The sequence below is a fragment of the Cavenderia fasciculata genome (genome assembly GCF_000203815.1).
Source record: "Cavenderia fasciculata unplaced genomic scaffold Scf_Dfasci-G-o-80e12.f1-5, whole genome shotgun sequence".
Taxonomy (NCBI): domain Eukaryota; phylum Evosea; class Eumycetozoa; order Acytosteliales; family Cavenderiaceae; genus Cavenderia; species Cavenderia fasciculata.
Window position 1 is genome coordinate 783,643 of NW_004457735.1, and position 17,321 is coordinate 800,963.

The 17,321-nt window shown below is 38.3% G+C and overlaps 6 protein-coding genes across 6 annotated transcripts; 3 read left to right on the forward strand and 3 right to left on the reverse strand.

Moving 5' to 3' along the window:
- Positions 1 to 69: 69 nt before the first annotated feature.
- On the forward strand, positions 70 to 1,385 carry DFA_05140 (glutamine-fructose-6-phosphate transaminase; the record flags this gene model as incomplete). Its single annotated transcript, XM_004360804.1, has 3 exons — positions 70 to 462; positions 531 to 1,040; positions 1,110 to 1,385. The coding sequence occupies 3 exons, from the start codon at positions 70 to 72 to the stop codon at positions 1,383 to 1,385; spliced, it is 1,179 nt and encodes a 392-aa protein (XP_004360861.1).
- Positions 1,386 to 1,462: 77 nt separating this feature from the next.
- DFA_05141 (uncharacterized protein) lies at positions 1,463 to 3,680 on the reverse strand (the record flags this gene model as incomplete). The annotated part of the gene is made up of 2 exons (XM_004360805.1): positions 1,463 to 1,675; positions 1,758 to 3,680. The coding sequence occupies 2 exons, from the start codon at positions 3,678 to 3,680 to the stop codon at positions 1,463 to 1,465; spliced, it is 2,136 nt and encodes a 711-aa protein (XP_004360862.1).
- Positions 3,681 to 4,613: 933 nt separating this feature from the next.
- On the reverse strand, positions 4,614 to 6,484 carry DFA_05142 (Putative serine protease; the record flags this gene model as incomplete). Its single annotated transcript, XM_004360806.1, has 5 exons — positions 4,614 to 5,180; positions 5,256 to 5,794; positions 5,894 to 6,007; positions 6,102 to 6,308; positions 6,439 to 6,484. 5 exons carry the CDS (start codon positions 6,482 to 6,484, stop codon positions 4,614 to 4,616), a joined length of 1,473 nt encoding a protein of 490 aa, XP_004360863.1.
- Positions 6,485 to 9,052: 2,568 nt separating this feature from the next.
- DFA_05143 (uncharacterized protein) lies at positions 9,053 to 9,223 on the reverse strand (the record flags this gene model as incomplete). Its single annotated transcript, XM_004360807.1, has 1 exon — positions 9,053 to 9,223. One exon carries the CDS (start codon positions 9,221 to 9,223, stop codon positions 9,053 to 9,055), a length of 171 nt encoding a protein of 56 aa, XP_004360864.1.
- A 237-nt stretch (positions 9,224 to 9,460) lies between these two features.
- DFA_05144 (uncharacterized protein) lies at positions 9,461 to 13,153 on the forward strand (the record flags this gene model as incomplete). Its single annotated transcript, XM_004360808.1, has 3 exons — positions 9,461 to 9,560; positions 10,614 to 10,725; positions 13,096 to 13,153. The coding sequence occupies 3 exons, from the start codon at positions 9,461 to 9,463 to the stop codon at positions 13,151 to 13,153; spliced, it is 270 nt and encodes an 89-aa protein (XP_004360865.1).
- Positions 13,154 to 13,706: 553 nt separating this feature from the next.
- On the forward strand, positions 13,707 to 17,285 carry DFA_05145 (histone deacetylase family protein; the record flags this gene model as incomplete). The annotated part of the gene is made up of 3 exons (XM_004360809.1): positions 13,707 to 13,901; positions 14,007 to 15,798; positions 16,498 to 17,285. 3 exons carry the CDS (start codon positions 13,707 to 13,709, stop codon positions 17,283 to 17,285), a joined length of 2,775 nt encoding a protein of 924 aa, XP_004360866.1.
- Between the last annotated feature and the right edge of the window lie 36 nt (positions 17,286 to 17,321).

Sequence of the window (17,321 nt, forward strand, 5' to 3'; positions counted from 1 at the left end):
TCTTTTCATTGTTTAAACAACATCTTCAACAACACTATTAATTAAACAATTACAACAACAATTTAAAAGATGTCAGAATTTCAAAACTTATTATCAAAACAACCGGTTAGATTAGCTAATAGAAATGAACATCCATATCACATGTATGATATGATAGTGTCGACACCAGACTCTATCGATAGATTCTGGAAAGAGGAAAGAGATACTCTTGCAAAGGTTGCCAAAACCATCGCAACAACCGCCACTAGAGTCATCTTTGTTGGTATTGGTACATCGTATCACTGTGCACTCAATGCCAAGTATTTCTTTGAACAAGTGGCTCAACTTGATCGATCCAAGGTCTCTATTGACGCAATCGACAGTTTCGATTTCACCCAACGTACTCCATACCTTGATGCCACAACTGCCGTAATCATCTTTTCTCATAGAGGTATTAAAAAGTTTAGTTTTGATTCTTATATGGTACGAAATAGAAATAGAAATAGATAAATAACATTTACAATACTAACCAACTTGATTATTTTATTTAGAAATCAAAACAAGCAGGTAGTTTAACTGTATTATTTACATCGATTGAATCACCAGTTGTTGATGGATTGACAGTTGTTAGAACTAGTCATGGTGAACAATCGAGTGCATTTACAGTTAGCCATACTACATCATCGTTTGGAGCATTGTGTTTGGCTAATGAAGTTGCCAAGGTACTTGGAAACAATGTGTCTGCATTGGAGAGTGAATTGGCTGCATTTAGCAACACTGTCAAATCGATTCTTTCCAATCAAGATTCACACAAACTTTGGGCATCTAGATTCAAGAATGTTCCATGGCTCCCATTCACTGGATACTCTGGCAACGTCAGTAATGCACATGAAGTAGCTCTCAAGATCAAAGAAGCTTGTTGGAAATTAGCCGAAGGTAGTCAAGTTGAACAATTTATTCACGGACCATTTGTTGCATGTGGAAACAATACAGTTCTTACCACCCTTATTTCAACTGATGATAAATTGGATGTTGGTCGTCAAAGATCAATTTGTCTTTTAGTATGTAAAATAGAATAATATAATGAGTATATAAATTATTAATTAATTATATTTCTTTTATATTTGTAGAGAGCAGTAAAACTAGTTGGAGGACAAGCAGCAGCTATTATTCAAGATAGTGAAAACCAAGAATCAATTAAAGAAGTTGAAACTGCAGTTGGACAAGATGGTGTTGTCATCAAGGTACCAAAATCTTCAGAACCTATCAATGTATTGACCAGTCTTTTGTCTCTCCAATTGATTACCTATCATATCTCACTTGAAGTTGGAACCAATCCAGATGTATTTAGAAAGGATCAACCTGAGCACTCATCAGCTTTCCTCAATTCTGGTATTGTTTTATAAAACAAAACAAAACAAAACAAAAAAAAAAGAGAATAAAATAAACAACATTTATGATTATATTATATTATTATTTTGATTTATTTTAATCTATCAATATCATGACGAATAGATTGAATAGTTTCGGAATAATCTTTTACTTTGGATTGTGATAGATTTAATCTCTTATTTTCAATATTGACATAACTACTAAATGGACTGATTCCATCTTTCATCTTTTGAATGCCAGATTCCAATTCTGCTTCAAAATGAACTCTCATCACATTTGATAAATTAAATCTAAGATCAGCAATCTAAAAATAAATAAAGATGTAAATTAATATTAATATTCAATTACTTCCATTCATTATATTTTCTATCTATTTTTATATTTACTTTAGAATGTACAGATTTTTTTAAACTATTTTTTTTAATTGGAAGTAAAGCTAAACCACCAAGAGCAAGAGCTCCAATACCAATACCAGAAAGATCAAGGAGTGAGGCAGTAATGATTGTACCAAGACCGACAGCACCAACTTCAATGGCTGCTGTTTTGAAAATAGTGTTTCTAATTTCTGAACTAATCTTGGTAGCTTCGTCTTCGCGATTGTATGATTGGAGTGTGCTAGATGTACTGGCACTGACTTGTTCGAGTAGGTTCTTACGACTGTTTAAAAAGTCGCCACTTCTATTGACTGTGCCAATGAGTTGTTCGAGACGTGATGATGAGCGGGCATCTACATAGCTCATAATGTCACGCCACTGCTTGGAGTTCTTTTCAACGAGCCAGTCGATCAGAGAAGATATATGCGAGTCAATCTCGTGAGTGGTGGTGCCAATCACCTCCTTTTCAAACTTGAGCTTGACCATCTCGCTCTTGAGTAGGTTGAGAATGTTGGTAAACTGGATTTGGTCGTCGAGGAATGCATCGGCGCGGGTCTCCATCTTGAGCAATACATTGTCGATACGTTGTAGGTGAAACTCTAGGTCTTTTTGCATCTCTATGCGGAACTGCTCGAGCTGTGCTTCGACATATTGCAGTGTCTTGAGGTCGGTCGACAAGACACGTGCGCGTGTGTCAATCTCCCCTGAAAGTCCGCCGAGCACGTGCGACGCGACTCCAAGTGGATTGAGCAGCTTTAATCGTGTACGTTCACCGCTGTCGAGTGTCTTCATGATGAAATTCTCTAGATCGGCGAAACGCGACTGTTTCCAGCCAACATCGCGCTTTAACTCGGCGTCATAGGTATCTGAACCGACATGTTGTTGGCCACCAGTCTCTTTGGCGACACGCAACTTGGCTTTGAGTGCGAGCTTGGAGCTGACTGGAAAGATGGTGGGTGCGACACCGACGGTATTCTTAAAGTTCTCTTGCACAAACTGTTCCACTTCGCATAGGTCGGCGGCCGGGTTGGCCGACATGGGGTTGCTTTCAACGAGATCGGCCTTGCTCAAGACGACCACGATCTTTTTACCCCATCGTTTGATTGACTCGAGGAACTTGCGTTCACTCTCTGAGAATGCGCGGTCCACGCTCGTCACAAACAACACCATATCAGAGCGCGGCACAAAGTGCTCGGTAATCTCTTGATGCGATCGCACAATAGCGTTGGTGCCTGGTGTGTCGACCAACCCAATATCAGCCAACCATTGCACAGGCAACCCGATATTCTCCTGCTCAGAGTTACGGCCTGGTGCAACGGCCTGCTTGTCTCCATACGTAATGATATTGATCTTGGAGGTAGTTGGGGTGATACCCTCCTTTAGATAAGTGTCACCAAGCAATGCATTGAGAAAAGAGCTCTTGCCACTATTAAACTCACCAACAATCACCAACAAGAATAACGAGTCGTCCAACTGCTCCAATGCCTCTTTAATCTGTTGTGCCAACGATGCATCGGTTGCATTAAAGTCTTGTAATTCTCCCAATATCTCTCCCAACACTTTAATATTTTGATTAAATATTTCTTGTTGTTCTTTTGTTAATATCTTTTTCATTACATTGTTGCTAGTAGTTGTTTGTTGTTGATTTTGGTAAAGTACAGGTGTTGTATGTTTAAATGTATGAAATTGTCTAATTTGATTAGATTGATTGTTGTTAATTATATTTGTTGTTGTTGAATGTATACATTGTTTATTATTATTACTATTATTATACAATAATGTTGGTGAAGTTGAGGTTGAATATGATAAAGATGAGGATGAAGATGAGGATGCTGAACTATAGCTGCTGACGACAGTTGATTTCATCAACTTTGAAGATGATAGATATTGATGATTAGATATTAATTTGACTCCATGTTTAGATAATTGCATCATTTTTAATAATAATAATAATAATAATAATAATACAATAATAGAATATATATATATCAATATATCTATCTATATATTTTAATATATGAATGAAGGTGACTAATAAACTACAACTTTGTGTGTGATCTTCATGTTCACAGTACATCACAATGATGACATCAGCCATCCCATCTTTTTTTTTTTTTTTTTTTAATTAATAATAGGGAAGTACTTGTGAAGTTCCAATATTAATTTATTATATAATATGGTATAGATTGGATATAGATTGGTACCACTCTAACATCCCCAAAGGGGGCACATACATATATAATAAATAATAACCTGGTGGGTTTCCATAAATGTTGGGACTTGGCAGCAATGAACTTGACGACAATAGTTGATTTCAACTTTGAAGATGGTGAAGATAGATATATATTAATTCATTTAACTCATTGTATATAGATAATTGCATCATTTTTAAATAATAATAATTATAGATGTCTATATCTATATTATCTATTTTTAAATGTAAGTATTGTGAAACAATGACCTAATTAGATTTTTATTGGTTGACCGATTAAAAAAAATCAGATTTCTCAACAAGTATCAATATTACTTATCTGCTGCTCTATCAACCTGGTAGTGCACTTGTGCGTTTGATCCAACATTTGCTTCAATTACTGATTTTGGGATGTTAAACTCTATGTTTTCTCCTTCCGCCTTGGTTTGCACCGTTGTTTCGTTGTCAGATTGTAGATATTTGGAATCGTTGTTTGTCAGTTAAATTTCTAGATTTTAACCTTGAAATAATCAAAAAACTAAACTAATAATAATAATATCTTCTATTTTACATGTGAGCGTGATTTATAAACTATAACTTATGTACATCGCCATGATCATGATGTCATCAAGTAATTTAGATTTAGATTTATTTATTTTAAAGTTTTTATTTTTGTTTTAGGAATAAATGACAGTAGAGATTAAATCAATTTCCATTCTTCTTGCAAGTACAAGATCATCTGAATCTGTTGGAAGTGGTGGGTATAGATCACTGCAATGAGCACCGGTACTAATTGTAATGGTGTACACCGAGCTAGAGGTGGTGTTCATTACACCGAGTACGTGCCATGGATCGACGAGACCGTTGGGGAAGATGGTTTGAGAGGTTTGGATGTTCTTGCCTCCGTATTCATTGATGATCCAATCAATGTTTGGTTGATACGTGTAACCTGGTGGTCCAAACGTATCGGTACATTGTTGAATGAAATAGTCCAATGTGAGGGTATCACTAAATGGTTGGAGTGCACTTTGTCCCGTCTGGAAATAAGCATACTCGGTACAACACTGCCATGTCCAAAGACGAGTGGCTGCATTTGGGCCGTTCACCTGTGTCTCTTGCATCTGACCAATCATCTTTTCATACGACGATGTAGTACAATTGTCTCCATTAAAATCATTGTACTTGTTATTCAAATCTGCAAATGCCTGTAATTGGTTGTTTCCCTTTGACAACATATCACACATCTAAAAATAACAAAAACAACAAGAGTGTGTTAGTATTATGTTAACATATGTATGTATGTATGGTATATTTCATACAGTTGTGATATTGGCAAATGAATAATTGTTATTGTCATTGTTGTATTGGACGATTTCAGAGACTGCAGAAGTAAGACTTTCCATAAATGTTGCAATATCCAACTCTGAAGAGATTGGGTCACATGTGTTAAAGAGTGATTCAACCTGTGACGTCTGTCCATTGGCAATCATTTGGGTGACAATCTGTGTTACATTCTTGACAATGGCCGAGCATGCTGGTCCGATCGATGCACTGACAACCTCGAGATATTGGGTAAAGTCGAGTTGGGCCTCGACGGGTGCAGATGTTGCAATGGCACCATCAATCAATTGTGGGTACTTTAGACGCAACCATGCAGACAATGATCCAGAATACGATCCACCAAATGAAATCCACTTGCTCGAGCCAGTATTGTACTTGGCGGCAATGAATTGACGAAAGTTGGCATAGTCAGCCAACGCTTGCTCCGTTGTCAACAAATGTAAATGTTTGGTATCAAGTGTTGGATGTGGTGAACTGTAACCATAGAATCTATGTTCACATGCTACAATCAATGCATCTACATAAATATATATATACAAACAATATTAAAGGTTAGTTGGTTGTGTTGGATATATATAGAGAGATGACTTCTACTTCTACTTATACTTATACATACCAAACAATTGGGCATAAGTGTTGACGACGAAATGACCATTTACATAACCTGGAGAAATAGGGCCTTCACCACCCAACACAAAAAAGACTGGGCCTCCTGGTCTCCAGTAGGTATCTATAGAAAGAAAGAAAGAAAGAGAGTAGATAGAGTTAATATATATATATTATATTGTTCACAGACTTTGCAAAGTGTTAATATTTTAAATTACCATTGATAAAATATTGTTGTTTAAAAGTGTCTTGGTTGAGTGGGTCAAAATGATCGACTTGTTGATCAAACCATAGAGCCAATGGTGATGGTGATCTTCTTTGCTCAATCATCACGTTACGATGTCTGAGTCCACGAACCAATGACTGCTCATTTCTGAGTGGCATTGACTCTACTGCAAGAAATGCACTGCTGCAGATCACCACCGCTAAAATGAAAAGTAATCGCATCGTCTTTACTAATTCTATATATATATATCAGTTTAAACAGCGGTTGTGTATTGTATCTGTTTAAATGATCTTTTGAATAGATATCTATTTAAATTGATTTTATTGAACCTTTTGCAGAGAATGTGCAAAAATCGAGCTGAGCATAATGTGTCATTCTTTTTCACCACTCTGTTCATTAATATTACCACCCAGGTATATCGATCAACACAATGATTCTATCATAGCTATCTCGCGAAACAGCGTTTAGAGGAGAAGATATATAAATATAGATATCTTATCATTGCACAACAACAACAATCAAATATGATAGAATGAATGATTGAATAAATGGTAATTCTTTAACAATCAAGAAGTTGATCGATCGAGTCAATAGTTTATTCAAATAAGTTAAAGTAAGTAGTAATAATATGTTTAGTTTCTTTTAATCATCATCATCATCATCAAAAGTTATACAATAATGTTGCAACATTGGTTGGGTGTTGGGTGTTGGATGTCCAATCCAATCAAGATCTTTCCAATCAATTCTACTTGCTCCTCCTCTTTCTTTCATCTATGCACTCATTACTTTTTTACTATATTTGGGTATCATCGAAAATGGAAAGAATTCTTTTTGGATACCTTGACAAAGGTGCATCCACCTGTCTTTACATTTTAATTTAATCTATCAACCAACGATCATGTATGCAACCAACACAACACACCCTATGCTTGTTTTTGTTTGATAGATCAAATCATGGAAAATATAACATTTCTCATTAGCCATTACCAGAATTAATTATTATTTGCTTGGTTTGACATTGATGATGACTACTTGTCGATCAGTCTGTCAGTCAGTCAGTTGATTGAATACAATCAGATTCACAATCTTGACAAAAGGAGTGAATTGTAATCCAGACATGGATCCAAAAATACAATAGATCACATCCAAAACACAACCTTTTGGCAACCAAAAAAAAACAAAAGGGGATGGTTAGGATGGTTATTAGGAAAGATCATCATCACGATCATGATTTATGCATGGATGGATACTTTGATGCATGGCATGGATACTCTACTCTATTATAATATTTCAATATTATTATTATATAAATCTTTGTTCAAGAATAGGTGGGTGGGTGGTGAGGGGGTTGCTGCAATCGATTTTTATAATGATGGAAATAAATGTGTTTGTTCCAATTTAGATTCATCAATTTCCACACCCCCATGCACAATTGTGTTTGGTTGTATTACACCGTATGTTGTGTGGGTGTGGATATTACGAAGCAGCGTTGCATGCATCTTGGCGAGCAAGTGTGTATCACATTTATTTATGTGTATGGGGTGGTGTTCTATTTTCACAAAACTACTTGATCCAAAACGACAACCAGCTCTGCTCTGCTCTACTCTACTCTAGTCATTGGATGTTGGGTGCGATGCGACAAGAGAGGAGAGAGGTGCTGCTTTAAAGCATTGGGAGGTGGGTGCTGCTAGCTAGCTAGTCTGACTGCCTGCCTGCATGCCTGCCTGCCCGCCTGGCTGGCTGGCTGCGGTACATATTCTAGAATCAGTACCAACCTACCACCCCCACCATACATATCATCATCATCATCATTCATTCTAGTGTACTTACTTTTACTTTGCTTGGAGAACACTGTTTAATAGCACCACCACTACTACTACCACTCACTCCCTACTATACTACTACTACTTACCTACAAATAATAATATTTCCAGTCTGCCAGGTGTGGAACAATTAATCAACAATTACCGCCTACTCCTCTGCTTGGTTGCTTGCTTTACTGCATCCAAGCAAGATAGCTAGCTTTGTTGTTGGTAATTACCATAATGACCTGCGTGCTGCTTGCTTCTTCCTTCTTGTGTTCTGAATTGCATTCAGGTTTAATGACACCTCACCAAAGGGTAATTAATTGACCTACCGCATATTGACCATAGAACAAACACCCACCAGCAAGCATCCCATCTAACAAACACCCACCACTCCATCTCCAACAACAAACACCATCAACAACAAACAACAACATCCAAACCAAACCAAAAAAAGACACAAGTGGTGTTCCCTAGGTTAGTAGTGATGCTACTGTTGCTGCTGCTGCTGCTGCTGAAATAATATATTTTTATTGCTTCTGCTGCTCTGCTCCAATCTTCTTGTCGCTACTCTTATTCCTTCCTCCTCCCTAGTATATATATATATTTAAAAAAAAATCCAGACATCTAGGCAAGCAAGCGCACAACAACAACAACAACAAGGACAGGAACGCAACGCACCAAAAATCCTCCTCTTCCTTCCGTTTATTCATTCATCATCAAATCAATTTTTATTTAATCTTTTTTTTTTTTTATTTCAATCTCTTCAAAGGGTAATAACTAAACATAGATCAATCATCACTCTATTATAATTTTAAATCAGATCAACACCCACAACATCCATCCATCCATCCATCCAATCCCAGACTATACAATTACCAGACAGACTAATAATAATAATAATAGTATAATTATTATTATATAATAATATTAGTAATCCAATCCATCCTGTTAGCCAAAAAAAAAAAAAAAAAGTAATTATCCCCTACCTACCTATTCCTTGCCACAACGCAACACCATCAACATCCTATCCATCCCCCTTGTTATACTATTATTAAACTCATTTGCATTTACATTCAAACACAAATCAAACACTCAAGGCTCCTCTCCTTTCCTTTCCTTTCCAACTTTTTAAATTTTAAAGAAATCCCTTCTTTCTTTTCTCATCAAAGACATAGGTAACTTTCTCATCAAAGACATAGGTAACTTTCTTTCTTTCTAAAAACCCTATACTATTTATTTTTATCTCTCTCACTCTTTGTGATCGTGTGGTGATGGTGCTTGTTGATGTTGTTGTTCCCAATTCCATTCCATTCAATCAATTAGTATTTGCATCATTGTTGCTTTGCTTCAATTCCCACAAACAAAATCACGATACCGATATCGGTGCTCACCACTCATCATCATCATCATCATCATCTTTGCAATGGGGTACAAAAGTACTTGCCAACCAACCAACCAACCAACCAACCAAGCGAATTCTGATTGTTCTGATGATGATGATGGTGATTGATCATAGTGTCATGTTGCCAATATCGCAATTGGAATGAATCATGTATCCACACCAAAACAAACCAAAAAACCATCATCATCAACATCATCATCACCAACAACGGTTAACATTGATGATGGTGGTGGTATAGGTAGTATAATATGTTCCTATACTACATTATATTCCAATTGGAATAAGAAAGAAAGAAAAGAATAGGGAACCGCTTCTATCGCATTTCTAAATGGAAATGAAAACAGAACTAGAGCGCGTGTGGGTGGTGTTTATATATATATATATGTTGTCGCATGGTTGGTTACCTATACCTACCGACCTACCGACCTACCCACCCACTCACTCACGATGAATCGCATAGAGGGTGGTGTTTTTTTGTTAAATCTATGTGTGTACGTGTGTGGGGTTTGAATGTAGTACTTTTTTTAATACAACATATCATATGTGTGTATGTATGTTGCTACAATTGATTGGGAGGTAAAAAGAAAAGAAATCCTGTGTGTTTGGGTGGGTGTAATATATTATACACAATTCAACCCGCCGGCACATCAATGCCATTCCAATTCATCCCTTTTTATTGCTTGCCAAGCAACAACAACAACAGCAGCAACAAACAATAGCTCTCTTCTCAAAAAAAGAGAGAGAGAGAGAGAGAGAGAGAGCAGATGGCAGGCAAGCAAGCCGATGTTCTAAAAATATGTGGGTTGTTGGGATTCCCATATACAATTGTGTATCTGTATCGTAGTACCATACTTGGAGGAGGAGGAGGAGTTGGGTTTAATTTATAAATTTGTTTGTGCTCCTCCCTCCCTACCTACTAGTAGCGTACCATGTGCATCGCATCCTTCACGATTTATCTTGTTTGTTCAACACCAAAGTGAAAATAGAATAGATAGAAGGGCGTGGTGGTGGTTTAGTTTGGTTTAGTAGACTCATCCCTCATCCCTCATCCTTCATCCTTCTTGTTGTTGCTTTGCTGCTTGAGCATTTCCTCCCTCATCCTTTTCCTATTCCTATTCCTTTTTTTTTTTTGTTGAATTCCATTTTACTTTATTCTCTCTTTTCCTCAAACATTAATTTTAAAGTGAGTGTTCCTGTATATAGACAAACAGTAAAATATATATTCTAAAAAAGGACCAACCTAGGGTACCAATTAATAATAATAATAATAATAATAATTTTTTTTTTTTGTCAGTCACACCCATTATAATCATCATCATCATCAGGATCACCATTGTGACCCTAAAAAGTCATAGCATCTACCTTTTTCCTTACGTGATATCAATCCCATCAGAGAGAGCTCACATGTATATTCAAATTGAATATACCCAACCAAAAAACCAACAAACAGGGAGGAAGGAGTTGGTTGGGATCACCCTCCCCGCCATATGCATATTACATATTTCAACCCCCCTCCCCACTACCATCGTCAACATCACCCACACTCACCCAAAAGAGCACTGTTCATGAGCAGCAGCAGCAGTAGAAGTAGAGCACCGTAAAAAAACATCGAGGGGTCACTTTGTTTGCTGCTCTGCTTGTTTTCAAGGGCAACCATCAGCCTTTTAGAACGTGCTCTGCTCCATCATCCCAACATTTTAATGAAACATTATAGTTTGTTATCATCCATCCATACATAAATATAACAATACGTATTATTTATTATTTATTATTTATTATAAATCAATCAGTGAGAAAATATAGCCGTAGCCTCACAAAGTATTATTATTATTATTATTATTATTATTATTATTATTATTATTATTATTATTATTATTATTATTATTATTATTATTATTATTATTATTATTATTATTATTATTATTATTATTATTATTATATTATTTTCCAAGCATTGCAATTAAATTTAGATCTTTGCTTTATTATTATCCATCAATCAATTTGGTTTGGAATCAATATCATATCATATCATACCATTTCATTTCATGTTTGTTATTAACCAGCCTATTCTTTGGAAAGGCTTCCATCCATAATATTATTTTTTAAAAAAAACTGGCCAGACGCCAACGACCTACTTTTTGCACACCCCACCAGAAATTCAATGGAGTGTCTGCTGAAAATAGCTGGCTAGCGTGTGGTGGTGGTGGTGGTGGCAAGGGTTGACGCTTCAGTCGAGGCAGAACCCTTTGGTCATGTGGGCAAAAGGTTTGTTGTTTGCCCCCCACTACTGAATAATAATCAGAGTCTGATCGAATCCGATTCATCATCCATTTGTTGAATTTATTTGAATTCCTTTCCTTTCCTTCCTCCTAATCATCATCATCATCACAACCACTCACTAAACCACCCATCCAGCCAACTGTGGTACTTACAGACTAACAACAATCGATAACTTTGTGCACAATCGAAGGTCTCTCCTTTTCTGCCATCATCATCTTTCGACCCATCATTTTATCTTCACTTTCAATATTTATTTATTTATTTATTAATGAATTCCTCTTTGTCTTTGTCCTTATTTAATTATTATTATTATAGTCTCCTAGTCCCGATTAATATTTAAGCATATAGCATATATATATATATATATATATATTCCTATCCTTTCCTTCTCTTGGTACACACATACATACATATCATCAAATCAAAAGGTACGTTTCTTTAATATTATTTCATTACACACACCTCTCTTTCTCATTGATCGGTCAATCAAAATCAAAATCAAAATCAAATTGATAGAAGAGGGATCACCATCGTCGGTAGAAGGCTTAAAATGGGGTGGAGTCCACTAATGGGGGTGTGGCCCCCTACAGCTTTTTTTGCTCTTTTGGTAAACCCCCCAAAGAAAAAAAATAATAATAATAATAATAATAATAATTGCAGGATCAGATCAGAAGGGGGCCAAAACCCCCAGATAAAGAGGTTTTGCCATCATATATAATAGACTCTGTGTTCTCTCTCTATCAATTCAATCATTCAATCAAAATCAACCGTCATCTCAAAGTCACCCCTTTCCCCCCCTCGTCTGCTGCTTTTTTTTAATCTTTTGATAACTCTCCCATCTCTCCCATCTCTCCCATCTCTCTTTTCAAACAAACACACACACACCACACACGACGCTATCTAGCAACACCCACTCACTCACTCTCACTCAGCGACACCCACTGCAGCAGGTCATCATCCATCAGCGTCGCATTTTATAAGCCAAGGGTTGGAGGCAAGTGCACACAACAAGCAGCAGGCACACTTTAGTTTCGTTGGAGAGCATGGGTGTTGTGCTCAGCAAGGCTCTTTCTTTTTTTTAATTTATTTTTTAATTTACACAATCAAAAAAACCTTCCCTTTTTCTTTTTTTATTTATTTATTTATTACAAATACTTTCTATATTTATAGTACTTCGATCGAAAGTAGTCAACATACACATAGTGATTCCTATACACATACAATACATAACATAGTAATAGTTTAAACAAACAAAACAAGCATTCAACAACAAGGCCTTATCTGCAGAGTAAGTCTTTCATTAATTTATTCATTCATTTTTCAGTCGCATGACACCAATCCAAATCATTTAGTACTTTCCTCTTCCTCGTCATTATCCCTCTTCATCACACACATGTTTATTAATCCATTGGGTCTTGTGAATAACTATTACTATTATTCCCTTATCATTCCTTACTATTGTTAAGAAGAGAGGAGAGTCCTTTTTTGTTATATAGTGCAAGGCTAGTTAGTAGGGCTGGCCCTTCTCCTACTACTACTTCACTACGAGGTTGACTTTGGCGGTTGGATGACCAACCCACAGAACACCCCATTTTTTTTTTTTTGAGTTTTCCATTTGTGGATTTTCACCCCCCTCCCCATTATCCATCAAAAGCTCCTCCTCGAGAGAGAATCGACCCTTTTAACCTTTTTTGTTTTCAACAACACATTTAATTAATTGGTTCATTTCCCATTTTTAGTATAAAGTAGTAGAGTAGTATTAGTTTATTTCATTTTAGGGTGAATTTTATAAATTAGGTGATTTTGATTGAAATAGGGCATTCAGTTCCGCTTACGCAACCCCTCACCGTGTCTACCCCCCCCCCCCCCCCCCCCCTTTAAACCCATCAACCCAACAATCAGCCATCTCAACCAAGCATACATATTAGTTTTATAGTATAGTATACTCACTGACCTTTATCACTATCACTATCACATATAGTATACAACAAATAATAATAATATATAATAATAATATACCATCCCTTTAGAATATTTAATAATAATATTTAATAATAATAATATAGATATAGAGTAGTAATAGTAACAGAGAGAGAGAACAAGAATGATGACATCAATCCAAGCTATTACAGTCTCGGATAGAGCCGTGATTGAAAAGCCAGCTTGTTGCTCATCGGCCCAACGTGGTCATTGTACAGGGCATTGTCCGAGAATAGAAGATGTGTTTTATTCCCAACGTAAAGGTAAAACAAATAAAGGAGCTCAAAGATGGCGTTGTAAAGCTTGTGGAACTAAATGGACTGTATGTATACAACAATATATTATAATATTATAATTAATTAATATTTGTTGATATTTGATATTTGATGACTTATATACTTTTTTTCTTTTTTTCTTTCTTTTTTAGTCAAAAGGAATTATACAACCACCAGTTGTACCAGATACATTGGTTAGTTCGATTGGATATGGATCGGGACCTGAGGAGGGGTCACTGGATCTGAGTCAAAGACGAATCAAGAGAACCAAGTTGTCGGATGGTCTCATGAATACACCACCTCCATACGGTTTGTTTACTTCAAACACTTCACCTACGGGATCACCCATGTCCTCGCCACCCTCCCCCACATCCTCGCTCGTTGTCCCGTCGTCTACACCATCAACACGATCTCTGTTGGCGTCGACGTCGCAATCGAATAACCAATCATTTGTACCTATCCTTCCCACGAGCTCCACGCCTACCGGTAGTAGCATGCGTGCATCTGGAGGATCGATTCCTACCACTTCTTCATCTTCCAATTCAAACAATGGATCTAAAGCACTGTCACTACCCGGGTCATCGAGTAACCCGTCTCTTATGGGTCTTGGCAACAGTTCCAATCTTTTGGGTAATAGTAGTAGCGGCGGTCCCACTAAACCTGTTTTAGTCGGTGGATCAAACAATAACAATAATAATAATAATAATAATAATAGTAACAATAGTAATGGTAATAATCAACCACCATCGACTGCAACGAGAAGTAATAGTATGGGGTACCTTCAACAGCAGCAACAACAACAACAACAACAATACCAACTACCCAATCGATTTGGATCAAGGTCACCATCTGGAACATCATCACCTATCAATATACAATCACAACCACTACCTCCTCAACAACAGCAACAACAACAACAACTATCACCAAAATCAGGTAAATCAAAAATTGGAATGCCACCTGGAAAACAACAACAATCATCATCGTCAACAGGGTTCCTTTCAAGTACACCGTATACTCAAACTAGACCTGGTATCAACTCTATTCCAAATGGACGACAATATCAACACCAACAACAACAACAACAACAACATCATCAACAACATCAACAACATCAACAATCATCAACCAATCGTAGACACCTTTTTGATAACAATCAATCACCAAACAACCCAACAACAATGTACAATAATAATAACAATAATAATAATAATAATATAGATTATTCACGTGTAAATATAGGAGATTCAAGTCAATTCTCTCCATTTGGTATTGATGATAATGTTGCAAGTACAAGTCTTGGTGGAGGTGTACCGTCGACAACTATTCATAGTCAGTTGCAGTCATATGTACCATCATCGTCGATTATAGAGTCGTTGCGCAAGTTGCTCTTGTCGGTGGTCGTGTTTAATAATGAGTATGCGGTAGAGCACCGTCTGCGTCTAAACAACTTCCTCTCTATCTTTTCATTGCCGTCGAGTGAGGCCATCTACAATACAACGTCGACCAAGATCCTGTTACAACAAATTGACGGGAATATCTTTTACGTGTCCAAACACTACCAGTGCTTGTATCGGACCATTTCGCATCACCACTCTATCATGGAAGACACGTATGCACCACTGCTAGACGTCTACTTTGACGAACAAGAGATTGCTAGATTCCTCGTGTTTGCCGAACAACACGCTGCCATTGAAGACGCGTACGAAGCTATTTTACACGAGATTGTTCAGCATCGTGAAGAACTCAATGCCAAAAAGGAGTCAATCGAGTCGTATATCAACGAGGGTGCGTTGCATGCGACGATTAGTAATGCGACCCGAGGTGGAAGTGATAGAGAGAATGGCGGGTCTCCCGTGAGCGGGCTGGAACAGGCCAAGCAAGACACCACACGTCTACTCGACTCGCTGGCACCGTTTGAAACAACATTGGCGACGATCGAGGGTAAGCTGCGAGCCATCCAAAAAGAGTCTGGGTTTATTCAAAAGGTGTATCAGTTGATTGAACTGTTGTACCATATCCACGTGCAGGCGTATCGACAGATTGTAGAGAAACATAGTCGCGCCATCCAACAGTATCTCATCGACGTGGTGCAACAGACTCTGTGCAACGCTGATGCCATGGCCGCGTCGTATACTCGTTTGAGACAGGCTTTTTCACTCAGTCCTCCCGAGAGCGCGTTTGACGAGGCCATGGTTGACGCAGCCTCCCAGAACCCATTCACCACACGCCTGGCAACACTGCTCAACCGCTACGAAATGTCCAAGGGTGCGGCTGGTGTGGGATCGACGGGAACGGCCAACTCGGGTGCGGCGGGTAACTTGGTGCCACGCGACCGCCGTCTGCTGGCCATCTACCACACCACGTGCATGGAGCATGCTGTGCCGGACGACCACCCCGAGAACCCCAAGCGTCTGACAGCGGTCATTCGCGCGATTAGTGATGTCGCCAAGCAGTCGGACCGCATCGTCGTCAAGAACGACCCCGAGGAAGCCGCCGACAAGTGGATCCTGACGTGTCACTCACCCGAGTACCTGCGTCGTCTCGAAGAGATCACTGCCAAGCTCGATGTTGGTGACATCCGTCCATTGCACAACCCCAACGGCAACAGCTCGGGTGACGGCGCACAGACACACTTTGCAGAGGGTGAAGACGGCGACACGTTCATTTCCAAGATGTCGCTGCGTGCTGCACGTCGCTCGGTTGGCGCGTCGCTGCATGCGGTTGACCAAGTCATGCGCGGCAACTATTCCAGCTCGTTTGTGGCGGCTCGTCCACCCGGCCATCACGCCGGTCGCGATGGTATGACCTCTGGCACGTCATCGCAGGGGTTCTGTATATTAAACAATGTCTGTATCGCCGCCAAGTACGCACAGCTACGATACAATGTCGAGCGTGTCGCTGTCATTGACTATGACGTCCACCACGGTAACGGCAGCGAAGAGATTCTCGCCGGTGACCAGGGATTCCTCTTCCTCTCCATTCACATGTACGAAGAAGGGTTCTACCCAGGCAGCGGTGGGTGTACTGCCCAAGGTGCATTCCATCCACTCTCTGCATTACCCGATGTCGTCCAACTCTCGGAAAAGGACCAAGAACCCCTCCCACCCAACATTATCAATGTGCCCATGAACCCAAAGAGTTCGGCTGTCTCCTTCCTCAAGGCATTTGGCGCACTCATTGACAAACTCAATGAATACCAGCCCGAACTCATCCTCATCAGCTGTGGATTCGATGCCCACATTGACGACAGTTTAGCATCTCTCTGTCTCATGGAAGAACATTATGTAGAGATGACTAAAAGCTTGAAAAAAGTGGCCGATCGTTGGAGCAAAGGAAGAATCATTTCCATCCTTGAAGGTGGTTATAATATAAATGCTTTAAAACAATGTACAATTGCTCATTTGGTTGCATTAACTGATGATGATTAAAATCACAAAATCAAACAAATAATATATAAATTTAGA